Source organism: Zootoca vivipara, chromosome 1, assembly GCF_963506605.1.
Source record: "Zootoca vivipara chromosome 1, rZooViv1.1, whole genome shotgun sequence".
Taxonomy (NCBI): Eukaryota; Metazoa; Chordata; class Lepidosauria; order Squamata; family Lacertidae; genus Zootoca; species Zootoca vivipara.
Genome location: NC_083276.1, coordinates 114982679 through 115005908, shown reverse-complemented (window position 1 = coordinate 115005908; position 23230 = coordinate 114982679). Strand labels below are relative to the sequence as shown.

The following is a 23230-nucleotide window of genomic DNA, read 5'->3' as shown; positions in this document are numbered from 1 at the left end:
ATATTTAAAGGTCCGCTGTTTCTATGAGAGAAGGAGGAGTGTGTGTGTGTGTGTGTGTGTGTGTGTGTGTGAGAGAGAGAGAGCATGCCCATCTGTTATTAGCAAATGTAATGGTGTATATAACGGCCACATGGTTACCGGAGACTCCTCTCTCTCTCTCTTCCTTAACGCCTAATGAGAAAGTCAAGATTAGGCTGTGGGTTTGCTGTTGTTGTTGTTTTGGAGGGTTGGTTGTTAAGTCCTGCCTGTGATTTGTCTCTCCCCGCTCAGTGAATCCTAATTACACCGGAGGAGAACCGAAGCGCTCCAGGACAGCCTACACGAGGCAGCAAGTCCTGGAACTGGAGAAGGAATTCCACTTCAACCGGTACCTGACTCGGCGCCGGCGGATCGAAATTGCCCACACGTTGTGTCTCTCCGAACGCCAGATCAAGATCTGGTTCCAGAACAGGAGGATGAAGTGGAAAAAAGACCACAAACTGCCCAACACCAAGGGCCGGTCCTCTAGCGCTTCCTCGGCCCCCAGCCAACACTCACAGACTGTCTCCAAGGAGCATCAGACTGACTTGACAACTTTGTAGGGAACTTGGAAGATGGTCCGTTTCAGACCCGGTTGATTCGGAACTGAACTGTCCAGGATACACAAACAAACAAACAAATATACGAACAAGCACCCAAACAAACGCACATGCCGGCTAAGCAGAAACCTGCAAGTAGCAGCCAACAACTCCAAAATTGTCCTCATCCTGCTTTAAGGTACTGAAGACAAACCCAACGATATTATGGACTTCGCAGGAATAATGCAAAACAGCACAACCATTCACACTCAAACAAACTCTGCATCCAGGTGGTGAGAAAGTGATAATTATAAATAGATATATATATATATATACAGAAAGAGAGAGAAAGATAGATAAAAATATTTTTAAAATAAAACTCCTCTGCCGACACACAGCTATTGCACCATTACAAACGAACCGTATTTCGTCTGGGATCTCCAAGGAGAGAGGTTTTTTTGGGTGGTGGTGGAATTGATTCTCTTAATTTCGTTATTTCTTCCTTCCCACCCCCCAATGCCATTCCGGGTTGTGCATTTGGGTAAATCCTAAACTGAAGCCTCTGAAAACCTGTGAACTCTTCCCCTCCTCCCCGCTCATCTTCGCTGAGTTACCATTAATTTTTTGTTTGTTTGTTTCTTAAGGGGAGGGGGAAGCGTTTCCATTCTTCTAACTTTTCAGAAATATTTAATACAAATATGATGTGAAACGGGTTATTTTATTGTTATTTTTTGTACTGTATTAGCGTATTTATTTATTTCTTGTTTAGGAAAAAGTAAAAGTTAGAGAGACAAACCAAAAAGAGAAAGAGAGAGAGAGAACGCAAGCCTGTACTTTCCCCGCCTTTCAATGTTATCCAGTGTTTTTTATCTCCCATAAAAATAGAGATCTTTCTCTCCCCCACCCCACTCCCTGGCCCCGTTGTTGTTGTTTTTAAAAATTCTTCTGTATATAGGCAAATGTTTTATAGCTTTTAGAGACGAGGAGCAAAGCATTATTATCGTTTTTAAATGAAATGGATTAAAAACGTTTCCTTTTGTTCACGCGTTATACTTTGAGCCAAGGCGGGGTTGGAGGGAGGGGGGTTGTGTGGGAGGAGGGACAGGGCAAATTATACACAAAAGGAAAGCAAAAAGGGGGAAAATGAAGTGAATATTCCAAGGGATTTGTGATATGGGGGGAAAACAAAGAAACTAGGTGGCATGGTGCTTACTATTACTATAATGTTTTGAATTAAACCATCGTGTTGGTTTTTCAAAGCAAAATAGACAAAACAAAAGCACAGGAATGAACTGCATGTTTCGGATGGAAATGCTTGTGTTTCTTTTTTACTCACACCCAAATGGGAAATATTGGATCTGTTTTAATATAATTTCAGAGGAAGCGGGTAGGCTTATTGAGGGAAGAATATGCTTTAATATCATACTTCGGCATGCATCCATGCCTTTTATACTATTGCGTAGATCAACCCAGATTTGGCTGAAAGTATCTGAACCAATGCAAACCTTACATAAACGATGCTAAAACCGCCGTCCCTTCCAATTACAACTTTGGATAGGAACGAAGTAAATATAACACGCCCCCCCCCAATCAGTAGTCTAAGTTTCGGACAATTGGGAAAAGAAGAAAGGTAGATGAGCTTGTTTGTTAAGCTCGCATCCCTCTTAAATGAGCAGCCATTGCCCAGGCATGTTGATTTCAACGGGAATTCTATCACAACCCTAGACCTGCCCCGCAGAATTCAATAAGACTGACTCTCAGGTAAGGGTGCATAGGATCGCCAACCCTCTCAGCGTACCGAGTGTTGCAAGAGAATTCTGAATTCTAAGAACTGACATTTCTGTGTTCTAGAATGGGATCTTAGCGTGGTCTGTATTGTTTTCTCCATGCCAAATAGCCACATTGGATTCACCTTATAATCGCGTAGCCCCAGTTCAGAAGGCTTTCCTTGATTAGAAAAAGAGATGGGAGGGGAGAGGAGAAGAGAGATGGATGTGTCTAAATAATAGGACGAGGGGCACATATTTAATGTAGTGGATCATGGAAGTCACCGCAGTTTGGCAGTTTCTTTTGTGCTTTCTTTCCACCAAAGTAAGCAAGCAGGCCTATTTGGAAGACAGTCCTTAGACGATCAGTAGGGCTTACTTTGGGGCATTTAGGATCGGGGTCTTAGAAGGTTGTGTTCTTTTGTGTTGGGTCCTGGAGCCCCTTCTTTGTTCTCTCTCTCTCTCCTCTCTCTTTTTAGTTGAGTCTACTTCTCAGACTCTTACGGGGGCTCCCCTTGAATATCTGCCCGTCCGTGATATTAAAGATGGATATTCCTGCATTCACCGCGCGTCATTGTCTATGACAAAAAGCGCCCAGTTCATACATAGTGGAGACTTCTTCTTTTCTGACGCCTTCACGTTGAGAGGCTGAAAAGATATTTTACTGAAGTTCGGGCTAAATTGTAGAAACAGGTTCATCCAGAGGACACGTTTCCCCCCCCCCCCTTCGATTCGCCGTATTTCAGCCGGGAGGAATGACCTCTGAACCCTTAACCTCTTGGACCTGGAGTTCCCCTTCCTTTTCTGCTGGCACCGAAAAAAGTACCAAGAGAAAAACAGGGCTTGTTGTCAAGACCTGGCCTCGAATTTGGAGATCTAAACCCTAAAATCATTTTTATTTTTTAAAGGGGGGGAGCATCATCCTTAATCCTGGATTTTCACTGTGCTCAGATTTCATCGAGTCCCTTTCGAAATCCTCCTCTCTACAGAAGCTCTAGGTTAGATTGATTTAAGAACAGGGAAACCAACCATTGTTTACATATGGCCTGTGTTGAGTCGTTTTGTCCCATGGAAGCGTGTTGTTTGGGAAAGAGAAGTCCACAACCCTAGCTTCCTTACAGTCTAGAGCCCAAGGCAAGCCCGCCTGAGCTTCGCTGGGCTTAGGAAACGTCTGATCCCAGGGCACGTTGATTCGGAAGTAAGTCCTGCGTTCAGTGGGGTATTCTCTAGTAACCGCGCAGAGTAATATCCTAGAAAAGTAAGTAAGGTTGTTGTTGGTGGGGATATTCTGGGAAAGGGGAGTGAAGGAGAAAATGGATTTCCTTTGTGTGTCTACTACGCGTCTCTCCATCCTGAACACGTTTCACTGGGAAGTTCTGGTCCATCGACTTTATTGGCCTGGTCTTTTTCCTTAAACGTGCTCGGGATTGCGTTCGCGAATCCTTTGTATATTTACTCAGAAGTAGGTGCCACTGGTTTCAGTGGGGCTCAATCTATGGCAAATATGGTCACGCTGCCGCTCAAGGTTGGTTTAGGAAAAGGGACAAGGCAGCAATGCTCCACTGCTTGCAAGGAAACAATCCCTATTAAACCCAGTGGAACTTGCTTCCGAGTAAACAAGTTTCCAGTGGGGCTGTCAGTAGGACAAATTTGGCTTCACAATGTAGCTCATCCATCCCCAACCCAAATGACGTGAACTGAAGAACGTGTGAAGAAGAAAGGGTTGGGGGCAGAACTCGGCCAAAGTCCTTTTGTAATGTAAATGTCCTCTGGACAAATGTTTGGGTCAAACTCTTAAAGTTGTGTTAGGGAAAAAAAATCCCCTTTGAGCTCTTTCTTCTTCTTCTTGAAGTCTTAAATCTTGGTCGCAGTGATGTTGGTGCACTCTTGAAAAAGAATGATGGAAGTGGGAGAGCATCAAAGGGTTTCTGCTTGATGTAAACATTTGGCCAAAAATGATTTTAAAAGAAAACTACGCACACAACCTCACCATCCCATTCATTTCCTACAAACTATTCTCACTTTTCTGGGGGTGAGTGGAGTTGTTGATGAAAGTAATTATAATAATGGTACTTGTTTTTAACTATGCAGAGATCGTCCTGCTACCACACTGAAGATTGTAGGGGAATCTTTTCTTTTCCCATTAGAGACACAAAGTTGTATATTATTACCATGACCTCTGTGATTAAACTGTGCTGTCTCTACGACAGTTGTGACCCTGAGATGTTTTCTAGACTTTGCCAATGTTTTTTTTGCTGCCTCTGATTAAAGAACTATTTATACATATTGTTTTCCGTCTAAGTCCTTTCTAAGCATACATGTTTGACACGCACACATGGAAATAAGTACTGGTATTCTATTGTACCTCGATCAAAAAAGCTTTGAATCGATAACGACCCAAGAGCAGGCGTGATATCTTCTAATATGCTCCCTTGACATGTTTGCCATCTCATAGTAGAACTCCACAAACAGTAACTAATGAAGTATGCAGGAAGAACCTATCTTAACCTATTCTGTATTGAGATGTAGGTATCGCTGATTTCAATAGGGCTTATTTCCAAGTAAGGGTGCAAAGGCTTGCTGCCTTACATTGGAAATCCAATGATGTTTATATTAAACCCATTGGGGTCCACAGGCTTACTTTCAAGTAAGTTTGCATAGGACCTTTTATAGTTTAGCCCAAGCATATTGACTCAGAAGTAAATTTCACTAATCCCAGCTGCAGTTGCTTCCAAATAATTTTATTTAGGGACACATCAGATTTGGAATGAAACCTCACTGTTTTCAATGGAGATTATGGCTGATTCATTGTGGATAGGGAAGGGGGCCAGGTGTTTCAAAAGCTGTGGCAACCACCATTTACATTTAAATGTATTTTTTAAAAATATTTCTATCCCGCCTTTCAGCAAGACTCCCAGGATGGTTTACAAAAATAGGAGAAAGGAAGGGGGAAAATAAAAATATATAATAGGTGACAGCCTGTTAAAATAGGCTGTGACTTTGCTTCCTTTCACTCTCTTTTGCTAAGCCTTTAATATTATCAGATATATTTGACAGTATCCTACTTATTTCAGTGGGACTTACTTCCATGTTTTCTCCCTGATCCCAAAAAACTTGTAATTAATTCCTTAAGTGCAAATGCAGCTTGGGTGGCCTTTCTCAGACAGCAGGCCCTCCTCCAATCTCATAACAAGCTGATAGGAATTTTGAAAGCATTTTGTGTGTGTTTGTATGCAAACTCTCCCAACTTAAAAACAGCAATTTCCCTCCAGCTCAACAAAGCACCTAGGTGAGATTCATTAAGCTCTTTGGATCTGGTCCAGTGGGTTGAAGGTTAGAGTGCCAATTACTGCTAAACCCTTTTTGTCAATTCTTAGGGCATCAAGACTCAGTTTGAAAACCCATACCCACTTACTCTACTTCTGAGTATAGTGGGTGGGTGGGTGGCTATATTCTCGGTATTGATACACTGTAAGGAACACAAGTAGCCTGCAAGGGTAGGCTAATATCATTATCCCATGTCACAGATGGGAGCCTGAGGATGAAAGGTGACAGCATCCCTACGGCCTCCTGGTGAGCTCATGGCTGATACAAGATTTGAATACTATGGTACATTGCTCTACACACCACATCTTATATTTGATTGGCAAAAGATGCAAACACACACACTCCCTCAGACCTAAAAAGGTTGCCTTCCCTGCTCTCAGGTGAATTGCTTCCCATAAATGCAATCCTATACATGTCTTTTTAGTGGTAAGTTCCACTGGGTTCATTTGTAATTTCTCCCAGGTAACTGGGTAGTGTATGTGTTATAAGTAATGGATTTTAATAGGTGTTTTTTCCAGCTGAGAATCCAATGCCTGCTTACTTGGGAGGTATGTTTAACTGAACACCACTGAACTCACTTGCTTGAGAGTAAACACACACAGAATTTGGATATTAGAATTCCAGCAAAATTAACTAATAAGTGGAATTTATTCTCCAGGGTGTTTTTTTTTAGGACTGCAGTTTTAGACAAGAATCCACAAAACTGAGATGTAACCTACATGTCACTGAAAAGTATGGCAGAACTTGGCTTTAATGGTTTTAATGGGGCCCTAGTCTCACTCACTCAGGTGATGAATGGGGTAGTTCAAGAATTAATGTGGCTTAATAATGTGCTGGCAACACAGGAGTCACAATCAAAAATGAAGACCTTCAACACATTGATATCAATTACCTTCTGTTGTACTTAAGAGCACAAGAACAGCTGCTCAGACCAAAGCCCTACCTAGTCCAGCATCCTGTTCTCACAGTGACCAACCAGAGGCTTATGGGAAGCCCACTGATAGGACCTAGTAGCATCAGCATTCTCCCCACTTGAGTTTCCCAGCAACTACCGGTAGTATTCAGAGGCATACCTGCTCTGACACCAATGATAGTACAGTACATAGCACATAGCCATCTTGATTAGTAGCCCCTGATAGCCTTATCCTACATTATTGTTGCTGTGTTAACCTGATACTGTAGAAGGTAAGGTCAATTGGACCCACCGTACTTGTTTCTGTGTGATAGGTGGTATTACTATATAGCAGGGTTTCCCAAACATGGGTCTCCAGCTGCTTTTGGACTACATCATCCCTAGCTAGTAGGACCAGTGGTCAGGGATGATGGGAATTGTAGTCCAAAACAGCTGGAGACCCAAGTTTGGGAAAGCCTGCTGTATATTAATCAGAATCATTCTGTGGAGGAATAACCATCCAAACTTGAAGTCCAGACTCTGCCAGATAGAAACATCCCCCCTTTTGTTCCTATGAACCTATTATCTTATATTCCTTAGGAATCAATCTGTAGACGACCTGAGCATTCAAAAAGTTACTGTAGACTTCTGTCATGAAAGGCTCCTCCTTTCTTCCGACATAAACACCCCTGACAGCAATAAAGCATTTATCTGTCTAGGAGGTCGATGGCGCTATTTTTATCAAATATATTTTGATTTGTTCCCCCCCCCCCCCGCTCCTCCGCCTTCTCCTCCCTTTTACACATGTTGGCTTGTTTTCTCTTGGAAGAGCAGCCAAAGCTGGAATTCAAAACCACATCACCCAGCCTGGAAGAATAAAAACAAGGAACCCCCATCCATGTATTGGAGCGAAGTATGATTTTTCCCCCCTTTAGACAGGAGAGACTGATGAGGGATTGTTGTGTGTTTGTTTGTCAGTGCACCGCCACAGCCACGAGTGGTAAGATTCAGGACACAAATTTACGCTGAAGGCTTCTCAGCTGCCTTATACTCCTCCGGTTGCCATCAATTCCAGTTTGTATATTGCCTCGTCGCTAGTCCTTATGGTGCGGAAGCGGGGCTGGGCTGGGGGCGGGGGGGAAGGCAGGATCCAGAACCAAATCCTCTCTACAGTATAGTAAACAGGGACTTCTCAATGGAGCGCCTCAAGTAGCTTCCATCGGCCATGTTTGCCAAAGCTCCCCCCGCCCCCGGATTTCTTATATTTTCTTTCGTGCGTGTGTATGTCAGGAAGATGGTGGTAGTGGAGGAGGAGGAGGAGAGGGTTAAATCTAACCATGTAGACCCAAATCATCTTTTGCTAGGGAAGAGTCACAGCAGACAGCCTCTCAAAGTGCAAGGAAGATGATAAGAATAGATTTTTCTCCAAGTCCTGACCACGTGATGGGCGAAATAATTAATTCAGCGCGTCCCTTAAGAAACACGGAGTCGTCATTAATCTGCCAAGCAAAGGACTCTATCAGACTTGAAAACTGAAGAGATCCCAAGAATATAATATACAAAGGGGCGCAGGCTCTTTCTATGCACACCTAGCTCTTTGGCTACAGCCGAAGGGGGGGAAATTACCAATAATAAAAGAAAGAAAGAAAGAAAGCGGAGCTTGGTAGGTACACATTTTCTTTCTTTCCTTTTATATTTCGAAATCCTTAATGAACTTAGCTGTCAAATGTTTGACAAATAGGGGCCCTTCTCCTCCTGATTTGCAACTCTGCCCTAGTCAGAAGCTGTACTAGGAAAACTGGGGGGGGGAAGACACCCCAATGTTTACCCTTTATTATGAGATATTCTGGTACTGAATAAGGAACGGATCTTTCTGTGTCCCACAGCACAGGAGAGAGAGAGAGAGAGAGAGAGAGAGAGAGAGAGAGAGAGAGAGAGAGAGAGAGAGAGAGAGAGAGAGAGAGAGAGAGAGAGAGAGAGAGAGAGAGAGAGAGAGAGAAGGGAGGTCTGGCCAAAAGCTGCTTGTGTGGGGAAATGGGTGAAGATTTACTGGTTGTTTATATCTTACTGGGAACAATGATAGCTGTCAGGGCATCTGCTGCCCCATTCTTGAATGGTGAGAAAAGGCCCTGATCTTCTTTTCAAGCGAGGGTCGTAAATTTTTTTCTTCTTTGCGTCATAATAGAAGGCTATAAAACGGAGTTGAAATTTTACCCAAGGCAGACTTTAACCAAGAGATAATGAATTCTAAGGGCACTCCACCGCCGCCACCCTCCCGACCCAGCTAGGCTATATACTATGGTGCCGTCACACAAAGACGTGGGTGATTTCAGATGTTCTGTTTGGCAATATATTTGTGGGGAGGGATGGCGTTCTGGAACCATTGGGGGGGTGGGATACCTGAAGGTGGGGACAGTCCCACTGGAGTCGGCATTGAGTATTTTGTAGAAGACACCCAGACAGTCTGGATTTTGTTTTGTTTTGGGTGGCGGGGGAAAGACTCGCTTTAGCAAATGGGAATTTTGAACTGCAGTGAGTGTGCCTGTCTATGCATTTGTATGTGTACGGTACACATAGATAGAACTATACAGTACACGCAAATACATAGGCACACATACATATATGGGTGTGTATATCACAAAGCCAAGAGCTATCTTCCTAAGCCTTTGGCTGTTTGGAAAGGCTTTGTTTTGTTTCTGGCAAGCGGTGTGGTCTTTCTTACGCGTTACTTGGAGAGCTTGTATAATAATAATAATAATAATAATAATAATAATAATAATAATAATAATTCAGATTTTTTATTACTTCCGCTGTGTGTCAGGACAAAGACAGAGTTTCCTGCGTTATTAATTATACATTCAAACAATAACACATTAATTCAATTATTCAAATATGACAAATGCTTTTGGTTTGGGATAGTGACTTAAGAATCAGATTTGCTCTTTCCGAATTCGTCCAGGCGCGCGCGCGCACGCACACACACACACACGAGCAAAGTTTATATATATCTTTCTGGTTTGTCCCAGAAAGAATCTCATACTACACAAGAGACAGAACAAGAGACACAGACAGAGAGGGAAAGAGGCAAAGAAACTCCGAACCTAAACGGAAAAGGCCCTTTAATGATAACGCTGATTCCTGCGTATCGCCCCGTATATTTTATCAGTTTGACAATTGCCGGGTTTATTGTTATAAATCATCGTAAGTAATTCCTGGAAGGGTGCGATGCTGATCGCCTGCGTTTGTGTGTGTGTGATGGAGGGGTGGTACGACGTGGAAGGGGGAGAAAGAGAAAGGAGGAGGCCTAGCAAGGACTGTAAATCTTTCCATTTTATTGCTCTATGAACATATGCTTGGACTGAAAAAGCCTTAGATCCTTTACCGAGGCGCATCTCGGCCAAACTGGGAGTCCCCCTCACCTCCCGCCCTCTCGGTGAGCTTCACACTTGGCTTGCAGCGTTTTCAGCCTTAATTTCGTAGGGTTGTTGCCTGCTTGTTTGTTTTAGCCGCATAATTTATAGGTGGCCCTTCTGGAAGGTGCGATCTCCCCACCCCCCACCCCACCCCCGAATATATTTAGAAGTTGCTTCTCCCGCTTCTTCTTCAGCATCCTTATTCCTTTTATATCTGCTTGATTTTGTTAGTATGTGTTTCTCAGGTTAAATTATTTTTGGAACCAGCTTTTATTTCCGACGCCGACCTGTTTTACAGCTAGGCTAAGAGACATCTGACAGGAAAGAGTAGAGCGCTCCCAATTCAGCTCATATGCTTCGTTCCCATTGGAACCATCGGAGGCAATGGGATGCAATCCTGAGTACCTGGGATTTACCTGGAATTATGTCTCACGTTCAGGAGCTTACTCCCCTGTAAGCATGCATGTAGTCAGACTCCATAAATGCAAAAAACGCGGCTGGATCCTGCGCCCGCAGGTTTTAAGTGACAGCAGATTCTCGAGTATGAGTTTATGCCTGAGCTTTGATAACAGGACTACAATTTATCTCCTCTTCCACCACCCACCCACCCCCACCCCGTGTGTGTGTGTGTGTGTGTGTGTGTGTGTGTGTGTGTTTGTGTTTAAAAAAAGACTGGTTTGCAAAGTCAGGATAAAGCAGAGTAATTTAGATAAATGCTACCACACACTTATGGTGCGTATTGTAAGGTAATACATTACTGTCAGGTTCCCCATGCTTTGGATGGTAATGAAATCTTAGGAGATTCTAGATTAGGTTGGGCTCTTTTATAGCTCCAAGTTACTTTTAGAGACACCAGACAAAAGAGCTGTAATAGTAATAATAATAATAATCATCATAATAGTAACAACAACAACGCTGCGCAATAATCTGACTTGCTTCGGACATTATTTGTGTGACAAACTTGCGAGATGGCTGTATCTGAAGGAGGTTTCTACACAGACATAAATACAAGGGAGAGTTAGGCTAGAGCAGGACAGAGAACAGATGCTTCCCCAACACCAGGAGCTCTCTATTAGGCAATGAAGATAAGGATTATCTTCAACCTTCATCGTAGACCAAACCCAACTTTACCGAATTTGTTTGTCCCCCTACAACAACAAAAGGGGGTGAAAAGAACGAGATTATTCTATACAATGCAAGGGTAACTAGGACAGAGTTACAGCCACCCTCTATCGTCAGTGGATTTTACAGAAATAGCAAAGCAAGGCAAGCCCACACATCTTCCTTCATTATGAAACTATAATAATTATTTTGAGGAGCAATGGGGAACAAGCCCCACCCCTGCTATTAACATGAACCCCCCCTCCAATTCGTTTTGTTCGCGGGTTATTATAACCCTATAGAGATCCTGGAGCCAAATTTGCTGTGATGTTGGTTCAACTTACCGCGAATATCCGACAAGGTCTGCAAACCCCCTCCCCAACCTCAACCCCAATCTCTCCCTCCCTCCAGCCGCCGCCCCCCACGCCCGCTCCTCCTCATCACCATCCCTATCTACTCTGTGAAATAGTTTCCTAAGGTGATGAAGCCAATGTGGATTTCTAAAGAGGGCTCTGAAAACTACGCTGTGTGTGTTATGCCCCTGGGCACTTGGACGGTGAATGGACACCTTGAATAGAGCAGGTTATTACGACTCGCTCCCCGCCCCACCTAGGAAGGTTTGTGGGTGCCTTTGGCCCTGTGGGTTAGCCCACCCGAGCTCCGCAGCCACCTAGACCGAGGATACATGGGGGAGGATTTACAGAGGATAACCCGAGTGAAAGTTCCAGCCTTAATCAGAACCATCTCCTCTCTCAGGATCACGTGAACAAATATGCTTATATTTTAAGGCAGCGCCTGTATTTCTTATTACCGAAGGCTTCCTCGGCGGCTCTTTTTTTAAAAGATAAAATATATATAGCTATAATTGAAAAGACGATGCCTTTGTGGCCTCATCGCTTGTTATTTACAAACAAAGCAAAACGATAAGCTTGAACAGCTGGCTTTATTTTTTTTATTCCATGGGGTTGATTGTGAAGGATTTTCAAAATTATTATTAAACCTAACGAACTCAGAATCCATTCGCCCTCTTTTATTGGAGCTGCAATCTTGGCTTGCTCTTAAAAAATATATTCTACCGGGAATACTGGTCTATGGAAATGCTCGAGCAGACCCGCAAGATCAGGTTTAGGAGTGTATTGTCTGCAGAACAAAGGAGGAAGGATATATCTTCCAAGCTGAAAGCGCGCAATTTCTGACCGAAGAGGACAGTTTTGGGATACAGGTAAGCGACTGCATGAGCTTGAACAAAGATGGAATCCTGAATCCCAGATCCTTTTTTTTCCTGCCCACCCCCACCACCACAGTAATGGGAGATGAAATAGAACCTACTAGTAGTCTATAGAACTATATAAAAGGATGTATAGACGCAATAATATGTTTTGTTGTTGTCGAGGCTGTAGTAGTAGTAAACCTAGGGCTTTTCTGCGTTGCATTTCCCCAACCCAAGACATCAAGTGTTGGGGTGACCTGGAAGTGGGGGGAAAGAGGATTTTCCATTAGGCACTTCAAAGGAAGACATATATTTGGGTTCAAGCAAGAAACCAAAAAGTAACAGTTTGGGTTAGGATGGCAAGCATCCTATGCATTTCAATGGCTCTAGACTGCTCTGTTAGTCTCGGACTGTCAGACTTAATGGAATTCTCTCTCATTCACTCTCTCTCTGTGTGTGTATATATACACAGTATATATAATATTTAAAACACAACTAATGGAAATCGTGTCACTGCCTATTGCTTCTGGGGGCTCATTCTGGAAACGTTGACTCGCCCCTCATACTTCGCGTTTGTTTTACAATGAATCTGCCATCTTCTCTGAATTGTTGCCTCCCGCAAGAAACAAACAAAAGCAAAATGCGGGGGGGGGGAGAACAGGACACTTGTTTGCCATACCGTACTACTTATATATTTCTCATGGCTCCATCTACAGCGGCGTTTCCTAGGGTCTGTGTATCTGCATGTGTGTATGAACCACCCCATAATTGAAAGAAAAAAAGAGCTACAACCCATCCAAGTTAGGCGCACCAATCCCACATATGGTAACGAACAGTGCAGCCGCATCTGCGCAGCCTGTTTACTCGGAAGTAAATCCCACTGAGTTCAACGGGACTTACTCCCTAGGTGCCTTTGGGACTGCAACACAGGTGTACTGAGCTCTGTGCTGAGCTGCGGCCAATTGCCATCAAGCAGGGATCACATTATTAAAAAAATATCGAGTGGGTAGATAGCTCATTTGTCTTTTACTCAGTTTCTTTACATCCAAAGATGCTCGATCCTGTTTAAAATCAGGGGCCTTCAAAGCCACTCCGGTTTTAAATTCACTTTGAGAGCAATCTTTGACATTGAACTCAATGCAGATCACTCCCAGGTAAGTAAGGAAAGGATTGCTGTCTTACTTGGATTTCAATCAAGATGATTTCAGTGGGGGTTTACAATTAGCACTGCGAATAGCATCCCTTTATTCTTGAATCCACAGCATTTTAACCTGGAAAAATCGAACTGATTTCAATGAAAACTTGCTGCATCCTAAGGGTGCAGGGTTCTGCTCATGCAGCCCAGTCTTAATGGACGTTCACTTCTAAGTGAAGTCCAACTAAGTTCAGTGGGACTTGCTCCCTAGGAAGTAATGCATAGCTTCCAGCTCATCGTATGATCATGGAGAAAAGGAATATATAGACTGATGATCTTTTTGTCGCTCTCCCCCTCAAGATTCCACCACCCCACACATCCTACACATAGTGTTAATTCGTGTTATTTTCGCCAGACAATGGAAAGGGGAAGAAAGCAGCACTTTGATCAATGGTCTGCGCTGGTCTCGATCAGAAGAGGTTTCGAAGCAAGCGACTCCCCCCCACCTCCATTCCACGCACCTTTAGAGTCCCTTTTGCCTCCAAGCTGCGGGCCTGACAAGTTAGTCCGCTGAATCCAATTACGACAAGCGGCATTTCATTTCCTTACGCGACGGAAGAGTCTCCTGCTTGGAGCTTCACCTAAAATTTCAATCATTTCTCTCTATCTTGGGGTGGAGGCGCGCTGGGGAATCCTCAGAGATCGCCCCTGGGGTCTCAGCAAATCCCTGACATCCCTTGGGGAAGAGCTCAGGCTGAAGTTTCTGTTTCTGGAAGCCGCTTCTGCTCAGGAGGCGCCCAAGGCTGCGGCAGAAGACAGGTAACTTGGGCGACAGTTCGCGCATCAAAACAAACCCCAAACCAGCATGTTAAACATTTGCTTTTGCTTACTCTTTTTTTGTTGTTAAAGAGTTTCCAATCAGCATCTTTCTGCGTTGTCTTATTGCTGTTGTAGAAGGATTCAGAAGTCGATAATTAATTAGACACAAAATGAAAACTTACCACGTTAATCAACAGCTGGTAACAATGTCTGCCTTTTTTGTATGTGCAAATAATGATCCTTCAGCTCAGGCGCTTCTCTGATGCTGACCACACACCCCCTTCAACTTAAGCTTTCTTCTTACACTGTACACACACACACTCTCTCACACAGAGACGCACTGCTTATTTCTAATGAACTGCGTTTTTAAAGCTGTTAGGGCGAAAAAAATAAATAAAACCACTTAAAGTTGACGTCCGCCCACGTGGATGTATTATATAAGACGTTTGCTGGGCACAGGCCTTGGAAGACCAAAGACCTGGTTAGAGCGTCGTGTGTGACCAGCCAGCTCCACTTCCCCACAAACTCCACTTTGTCGGCATAAATTAGAGGTGGCTCGGGGAAAGGAAGGGGCTGCTTGCTTCCCAGTTGGGCTTGGAGAGGGATAAGAGAAGAAAAGTTGGAAGCTCGATTCCTTGCCAGCTCTTGGAGGGGGCTTCCGCTGGTTGTTCATTAAGTGGTGAGTTATTGCTATACAAGCCAAAGGTCATTTCAAAGGCTTATGCTTGTTAGATATTTCTCTTTATAATGACCCAGGCTTCATCGAGGAGGGATCCCCCCCCGCCCACTTTCCCTACCTACTACCGTAGCTCTGTTAATGTTCTTCAAAGTTCTTAGTTGGCAGATTTCCGATGCGAAATGGTAACGGTAGCCTCAAATTAATGGCGCGAGCTGGTTTTCTGGGGTGGGTGGGTAAATTACTCCTTAGCATCAGCAAAATAATAATAATAATAATAATAATAATAATAATAATAATAATAATAATAATAATAAATAAATAATCATCTGGCTGCGTCTTGCATGGAGCAGCCCTCGTGTGAAAAGTGAAGGAGGACTGCTAAGATTCTGGAAGGGGTGTGTGATGGCCGGGCTTTTCTCCCTGTGACATACCCAAGCTCACTACATCCATACATAATGCATGAGCCTCGGGTTATGGCGCGGGGGTCTCCCTGCTAGATTTCCATTCTTCGGAGTAGAATGCAGTTGCCTTCAGTTCTATTTTCCTCGTCTTAATACGCCTGATGCATATGGCTTTCTGGGGCGTGGGGGTGTACTGGCGCTGGAGTACACCAAGCCAGCTTTTTGTGGGTGCTTGTAAAGTTGCTGCTCACAACAACTGCAATTTTTGGGGAGGTATTTCTTCTCCATTCTCAGCCGGACACATAGAGATGCTAAGGAGCTGTGTGCATCTGTGCGTGTGAAAAAGATTTTCAAAGTTTGAGTTCAGGGCTTCTGGAATGCCTTATTTCCCCAAATGGTTAAATACTGGGGGGGGGGGAGAAAGGCATGTATGTGTGCGTGGATGCGCGTGACTCTGATTCTGTGTAGATTTGCACACAGAGTATATCCAAAGCTCAGAAAGTTGCCCCAGCACTTTTGGTATAATATTTCAATAAAAAGAAAGTTAGACATTATTTTTAACAAAGAAAAAGAAACCCGCTTATAAGTCAAAGAGGACTGCAGTCCCTCTTGCGCACCTATCTGGGAGCATGTCCTATTGCATTAAACATGTAAGAGTGAATAGCTCTGCCTAATATATACATTATTTATGATGCCCCTGGTTAAAAACGCGGGGGGGAGGCTGGATCCAATGAGTTTTCCCCTTTGTTCCAGGTACACCTCCACGTTTTCCCCAAAGGAATCTGAAGACCCTATCCAAAGTGTTACAGATAAAACACAGTACAAGAAAAAACGTAACTGTGGTGAGTGTTTGTTTTTTTAATATGGTTTCGGCTACATTTGTTACTTTTCCTTCTCCACGTGAGGTTTACCAGTAGATGATGAATTTTAAATGGAGCAGGAAGCGTGTATTTGTGTGTGTGTGTGGGATTCTGGCAGTTCATCCCCCTAGGAGCACTAATACACATGATATAATGTAACTGACAATCGATTTTCAAAAAAAGTTAATATTCAGTGGCCTCAAACAAATACTTGGAGTAAATAGATAAAAGGTTATTGCCACGGAGGTTATTTTTTTGCCTAAACAGAATTGATATCCTATCATGCCGCTTCAGTAGATCATTATTAAAGATGGTGGTGGGCTAGGAAAAGCCTTTGATGAAGCTGTACCGGAAGGATCCTGCTCGGTCCCACAAAACGCAGATGCCAGCGACCGTCTAAGGACATCAAACCAAACGCTGGAGGAAAATGTAGTCATAATTCCGCACTAGCTAAGCATTTTAAATATCTGCCGTTGAACCTGTTGGGCTTTAACGTGCTCCGTTTTTTAATGGATCATGCCACGTTCCCCCAACTCGAGCTTTACAACACAGTTATGCTCGAAGTAGATTTACTCAAGAAGTAAGTATACCTCATCTTTAGGGTTAAGATAGCTCTCTTCCCAACACGACGTATCTTCCCCAAGGCTACAGATGAAGTATATGTTTATATACTGTGTATATATATATGCCCTTCGAGCCAATGTTCCGAGAGAACATGACTATGTTGTAAACTGCGAGTTACTGGAAACAAACAGATGAACAGAAGGAAGAGGAGAAGCATCTACATATCATCATAACGCATGAGCTCCTGTGTACAAGCCCATAACACCGAATATACACAATGCCTCTGTCAGCCTGGCGGTGATAGCCAAAATGATCCAGTAGGACGGTGATAGAATATGGCAGTTATGGTCAATTTACATCCATCACCTCTTTCTCTCTTCCCCCCCATCCCTCGAAGAATAGCTCATTTCCTCAGGCTCTTTCCTGGCGGCCGCAGCAGATCACTCGGTTCAACCCTGCATTTCTTCCAAGTAAAGACCCGGAGAGTCCTTCCGTCCGTAGAAAAGGGCTCCTCCTGGACTCCGAACATACTTTGAGGTTGCCACGGCACGGTGTGAATATCAGCCTTGCTTTAGAAGCGGGGAAAGCGCCAAAAGGACAACGGCTCGGCCCTTTTATATACTGATCTGCCCTCTCGTAGGCTGCAAGAGAAGGGAAATTTTCTGCAGACTGGGGCATTCTTTCGCCGGGCTCCCCTTCCTACGCAGCCTATCTTACACTCCGCCGTGCCCAGGTCTTTCCCCTCCCTCCCCCACCAGCCCCCTTCTTTTTCTTTTTTCTCCTTCTCCTACTTCTTCTCCCCCCCTTCGCTGCTTTCATTCCTTACCGAAGCGTTTACTGCCCTAGCGCCAGCAAGTCATAAATTTTGCTACACAGCACCGTGACAGGTGCATTGATATGCGCAGTGAGAACTCCGGCTGCTTATTAACCACTCCTCCGGCCTCCCTCTCCCTCTCTCTCTCTTACTGCTTTTTATTTATTCGGGATCATATTAGGTATTGATCCCCAGCAGAATTAAGTGTAGTGGACGCATTAGTAGAGGACTTGCTTCGTATGAATATGCGGGTTGGGGATCTGATCGAACGCAATTGTCAGCGCCCGGGAACTTGTCAGAAGCGGAGTTTGGGGCTCTTCTGTGGCACGTGGTGTTTAGTGCGTGGTGGTGGTGTGTGTGTATGTATGAGAGAAGGGGGTAGGTAGTTGCTGAGACTCTCATTCTCCGCCCCCACGCCCCGTAGTCAGTTTGATTTGGAGAGATTATTCCTCGCAGTGGATTGAGAGTAGTAGTAAGGGAACAATGGGATCCATTACTCTGCCTAATAGCACAACGGTTCAGACAAGGTTAACCTCTCTATATGCTTGCAAAAGGAAATTCGAAACACGGGCACGGATATTTTGTGGTTTCCTTAGGCTCGGGAGCGAATTCTGCTCCCTGGTCTGCCTCCCACGCAGCTTGTAAACAGTTCGGGCCAAACGACTAAGTGCTTGGGTGTTACCTAGGAAAAGAACCCCATTGCTTTTAGCGTATGACATCCTGGCAAAAGCAAAACGTGCCATTAGGGTTGTTGTTGTTGTTTTAAAAGAGAAAGAGGGGAAGGAAAGAAAATAAGGAAAGAGGGAGAAAATGTGCGCGCGCGTGTGTGTAGATCTAAAAAGATGAGCCACCAAACAGTAGAGCATTGTCCATGTGATTTATGGCCCTTTGCCTCCTTGTTAGGTTCAAGCAGAGTTCACAAGCAGTTGGTATTTCAGAAAAGAAATAAAGCTTCTCAGTTTTGCAGCAATATTCTGAAGGCTTCGTGCCCTATTTGGGAGAAACCTGGTTTTGGTGAATGAAGCAGGAGGCAGCGAGAGGGTGCTGGGTTGGAAGAAACAAAAACAATTCAGAGCAGACTACCAGTGAATTTGCAAATGGCTGAGGGTTGATCTTTCTGATTATAGATGATCATCCGTGAATAAATAAATGATTCAGCGTTATTAGATAGATGGAAGGAAATCATGTAACTGTTATTGGTCTTTCTTCATCTTTGTTAAAAATAAAAAATATCCGTATCCTTCTTGTATTTCATGGCATTTTGCAACAAACCGTGTATGTGTGTGTGTGTGTGTGTGTGTGTGTGTGTTTATAGGTATAAATTTATTCCAGTGTTAGAGGATAATACTTCATGCATCTGATGAAGGGGACCTCAAGACCAAGAAACCTTATGCCACAATAAATGTGTCAGCCTGAAAAGTCCCATGAGACTTTGATGTTTTTGTTGTAACAGACTAACACTGCTATCCCTTCTAGAAGTGCTCACTATATTTTACATTTCTGAAGGAGGTGGAATGGATATATGGAATATGTCTTAAATTGTATTTTATTTAAAGCTGCCTTTTAAAAAAAATCCCCACTCTTAGGTTGAAATTAATACTGCCTTACCTAGGAACCATTTATCAAAGGTCTTTCCTCTGATTAGACATGTATAGGATTACACTGTAAGGAACCTAACTGGAAGAACCAAAATGTGTCCAAACCAACCCAACTATTGTCCTCCAGTTTAAAATGCAGACACCTTGGATATTTTGTAGGTTAAACTGAGGTTAGTAGATTATGACAAAGATGAGAAAACATAGTAATATTTTAATGATAAATAAGTTGTGTGATAAATTAAGCTGTAGCTATGACATCCATAAGTGATTATTGGGGAGTCAGAAAACTTATAAGGTGAAAAGAAAGATATCCTATAAATACAAACAATGCAAAACTGTTTTGGGGAGGCTGCTAGTGACAGACATCAGTTTGTCTGGTATCATTATCAGAACACTACATTTTGAGATCATAAGCTAATTTATTTGGATGTAAACATCCAGATTCACCAGCACTCAGTCAGCTCCCACAGATATTTTAATTTCATAGGATTATTTGCGGACCAAAAATGCAGGAGTTGAAAGCTGTAACCACACAATTAAATAATTGGAAATTGTGCCTTCAGGCTCAAAGGCTTATGAATTGCATCCTTTAGCAAACTTGCTTGAAGGGTAGCCTTTCAGACAGCATTTGGAGCCAGCAACTACTTGCTGGTTGTGATCTTAAAAGATGCAATCCAGTGCATACTTTAGTTAGGGGAAAGTCCCATACAAACTCAGTAGAGATTCTAAATAAAACAGGGATAGGATTGGACTGTTCATCACTTACTTGTGAGTAAATTTAATTTGAATTAATTAGGTCTTATCTCTGAGGAATAAATTTATTGGTGAAGTGCTAGGAACCCAATGATAATTGATTCCAAATGACACTTCTCATCTTTGGAAATTAGGAGTTTCAGAAAATATTTCCTAGACATCTCAGTTCTAAGCACTCTAATCAGATGTAAATTCAATGGATTGGCCTATTAAAAATATACTGTATGCTTCACACAAGTCATCCAAACTATACACTGATAAGCAATTATCTATTTATCTATTGAATTCTGCTCCAAAAAGCTTGAGTCTCCATACATTTCCCCTATCCATTTTATCTCCAGAATTTCCCTATAAAGTAGTTTGAGATATAGTGGCTGGCCTTAGACTGGAGAAAGGAACCCAAGTTTTTCCAGTCTAAGCCCATAACTCTAAGCACCACACACATCTTTTTATATTTTGGCCCACAGATATGTCTAAGCACACTCATCAAAATATAGAAAACAAGAAAAAAGCTGTCTTTCCCCATAACTGAAGGACAATCCCTTCTTCCAACACCTACAAAATGCAGGTTTTTATATACAGGAAATAGTGGAGATCTAATGCTACATAATACAGTAATAAGGGATATCCCCAACCAGGAATCTTTCCTGGATCGTAATAAACAAGAGACCCTTGCAGCCAAAAAAACCCTGCCCGGGAAATTGCTTCTCTCAACTTTAGATAGCTTTTGCGTCAAAACAATCTGCAAGAAACCTTAGTTGAAATATCTCTAAAGACTAGGAGCTAAGGTAGCTGACCTATGTATTTCTTCTTTATATTGCAAATGAAAGTTATTGAATGCCCTTAGTTACACTTTAACTTCGTGGAAATCTTCCCAGGAAAAACAAAGCAAAACACCAAGAGACAGGATTTACAATAGAGATGGAATTTTCTCTGGTTTTTCAGGTTCCAGTTCTGGTTCAATCCATCATGTCACTCCTGGCTCACAAATAGTCGAGCGCATGCGTGACTTGAAGAAAACATAAAACCCCAAGGGTGGGGGAGTGAAGAGACAAAAAAGGAACAACAACAAAATGTTGGTTAATATTTATACCAAAATGGCACAGGGATCGAATGTAGAGCACATAAAAAATGCCTCTGGGAAAATAAAGAGATACATAATAATATGGTAGAAGAAAATAATATTTGTAGAAGAAAATAATATTGCAGAAGTGTTTGGTTTTCGAGCACTGTAAAAATATATATGCAAAAGCAGTAAGAATTTGAAGGCTAGAAATGAAATCACTTGAACAAACTTATTTTTGTAACAGCTGATCCAAGTAATTTAGCACGCCAAGCTAAATGCTAATTCTTCCTCTCTTTTTTTGCAAAAGACCTGTTCCTTTAACAAACAAACACCCACACGCATTACATTGGGAATAACATCATTTTATTGTAATACTATAATAAAGTTATGAAAAGCCATCCTTTAACACTCTAATCAGGGAGAAACATTTCACTCCTCCTCACCCTAGCTGGACAAAGGGAACATTGTACAGAAGGATCTATGCCTTCCTAACTCGTCAGAGACCCTTTATCCATTACTATATTCGGCTTGGTTTGGGCATCTCCTTTAGTTGTACAGTAGAGTCACCCACCCCCTACACTGTTAGTTGGAGACCAGTGCAATTTATTTCAGAGTTGTACACTTCCAGCTGCCTGTGCTCTCCATCGAATTGCAAGAGTTCAAAACCCATGGCACTGTTGTATTAATGGCTCTGGACCGCTCCTTTTTGTACACCCGACTCTCAAAACTTATACCTGGAAGAGAAGAAAACCATTGATTCCAATGGATCAGGCACCCCAGTTTACTCTGTAAAGAAGGGAGAAATGATTGGTTGTATGGAAGCGAGGCTAATGGTGAAATGCACTATATTAGAGAGCGTGCAAAAACCGTCCATGGGAATTGGCAGGAGAGGCCACCCAGTTATTTTCTTGCTACGGGAGAGGGAGGAGCAGTGGATGAGGGAGAGGGGGAATCATATGATAGTCTGGGCTGGGCAGGATTTCCGACAAGGGACCTAGCGGAAGAGATGATGCAAGGATACTGTATGAGGGTTGTTTACCACGTGGTGCATGTGTGAAAGAAACCGGGGGGGGGGGGGACTGTGTGCAGGGAAGAAATAAAGGCTACCGTTCTGTGCAGTTATGTTACTTCACTGGCCTTATGCACTTCCTGCCACAACAAAATGCTTTTCTAGGGCGCTATGCTAGAGCCGAATCACCCTTCAGACCCTTGGAAACAGGGGTGCCAACTTGAATAAAATATGGGGGGCCCCCTCAGGTAAACCCTGGCCCACATAATTGATCACATGAGATGGCGCGCATACACTGTTTAAATGACAAGTCTATCAACTTTGGGAGGAGGGTTGACTCCCTCAAATATTTTATTGGGGGGCTGAAGGGGCCTTCTCGGCCCCTAGTAGTTGGTTCCTATGGACCCTTACTGGCAAGGGAGAATGGGAACGAAGATCATGTGTATGCATGTGTGCGACAAGGCAACTTTCCCCCGTGTTGGGGAGATGTCTCGAATCTCAGAACACAGCTGGACCACTAGTATTTTTGTGAGCATTATAAATAAGTTTGCACCAGTTCCGAGACAGCACCATGTAACTGCCTTCACAGAGCCTTCTGGTTTTGTCCGTTTTGTGCACGCTTGAGAAGGGGCGAGGGGATGCACGGATTGCCTCTGAATTCCATCCAAGTGTACACGTGTGTGGTTCTCATGGCGCGGTCAGGAGTTCCACATGATCAGAACGTGCCCGAGCTTGTGCGCATGATCATGAATGTATGAAGAGACTCTGTAGTGGTTCCCGGTTTGTGGAATGCTCTCCCCAGGGAGATTCACCTGGTGCCTTCATTATATATTTTGAGGCGCCAGGCTAAAACGCTCCTCTTCAACATAGCTGCCAAGTTTTCACTTTTCTCGCGAGGAAGCCTATTCAGCATAAGGGAAAATCCCTGTAAAAAAGGGATAACTTGGCAGCTATGCTCTTCAACCAGGCCCTTGGCTGATTAATATTCCACAGCCTTTTAAATGTCTGTGGAAAGGCGGAGTTACTGTTTTGATGTCTTGGTTTAATTATTTACTCGCTTTTTATCTTGTACAGTATTTTATTCTGTGAACCGCCCTGAGATCTTGCAGGAGGGCAGTGTATTAATTTGGTTAATAAATAATTAATAAGACTTGTGAGAGCCGTGCCAAATGAGGCCAGGGAAGTGTTTCATGAGGTAGCCTTGTGAACGTATGACGGGCATGTGTTTGTGTGAAGGTGAAATCGGAACCGTTTGTGTGGTGTGTG

General features: G+C 43.2%; 2 protein-coding genes across 7 annotated transcripts in view; both read left to right on the top strand.

Annotated features, from left to right (window-relative positions):
* The window catches only part of HOXD4 (homeobox D4), a 31505-nt gene extending 20893 nt beyond the window's left edge, over positions 1–10612 (top strand). For all 3 annotated transcript variants that reach the window (XM_060280890.1, XM_060280897.1, XM_060280889.1), the window contains one exon: positions 271–10612. In XM_060280890.1, the coding sequence (XP_060136873.1) occupies positions 271–581 (311 nt within the window). In that variant the 3' untranslated portion in view covers positions 582–10612. The remainder of the gene's footprint in view (positions 1–270) is intronic.
* The window catches only part of HOXD3 (homeobox D3), a 57477-nt gene that overhangs the window by 20981 nt on the left and 13266 nt on the right, over positions 1–23230 (top strand). The window contains exon 1 of one of the 4 annotated variants that reach the window (XM_035134741.2): positions 10715–16142. The exons of 2 other annotated variants lie outside the window; for them this stretch is intronic. The gene's annotated coding sequence lies outside the window, so the exon portion shown is untranslated. Of the gene's footprint in view, positions 1–10714; positions 23201–23230 lie in introns of those variants that run through there. One more of the 4 variants, XM_060280879.1, reaches the window with a different exon arrangement.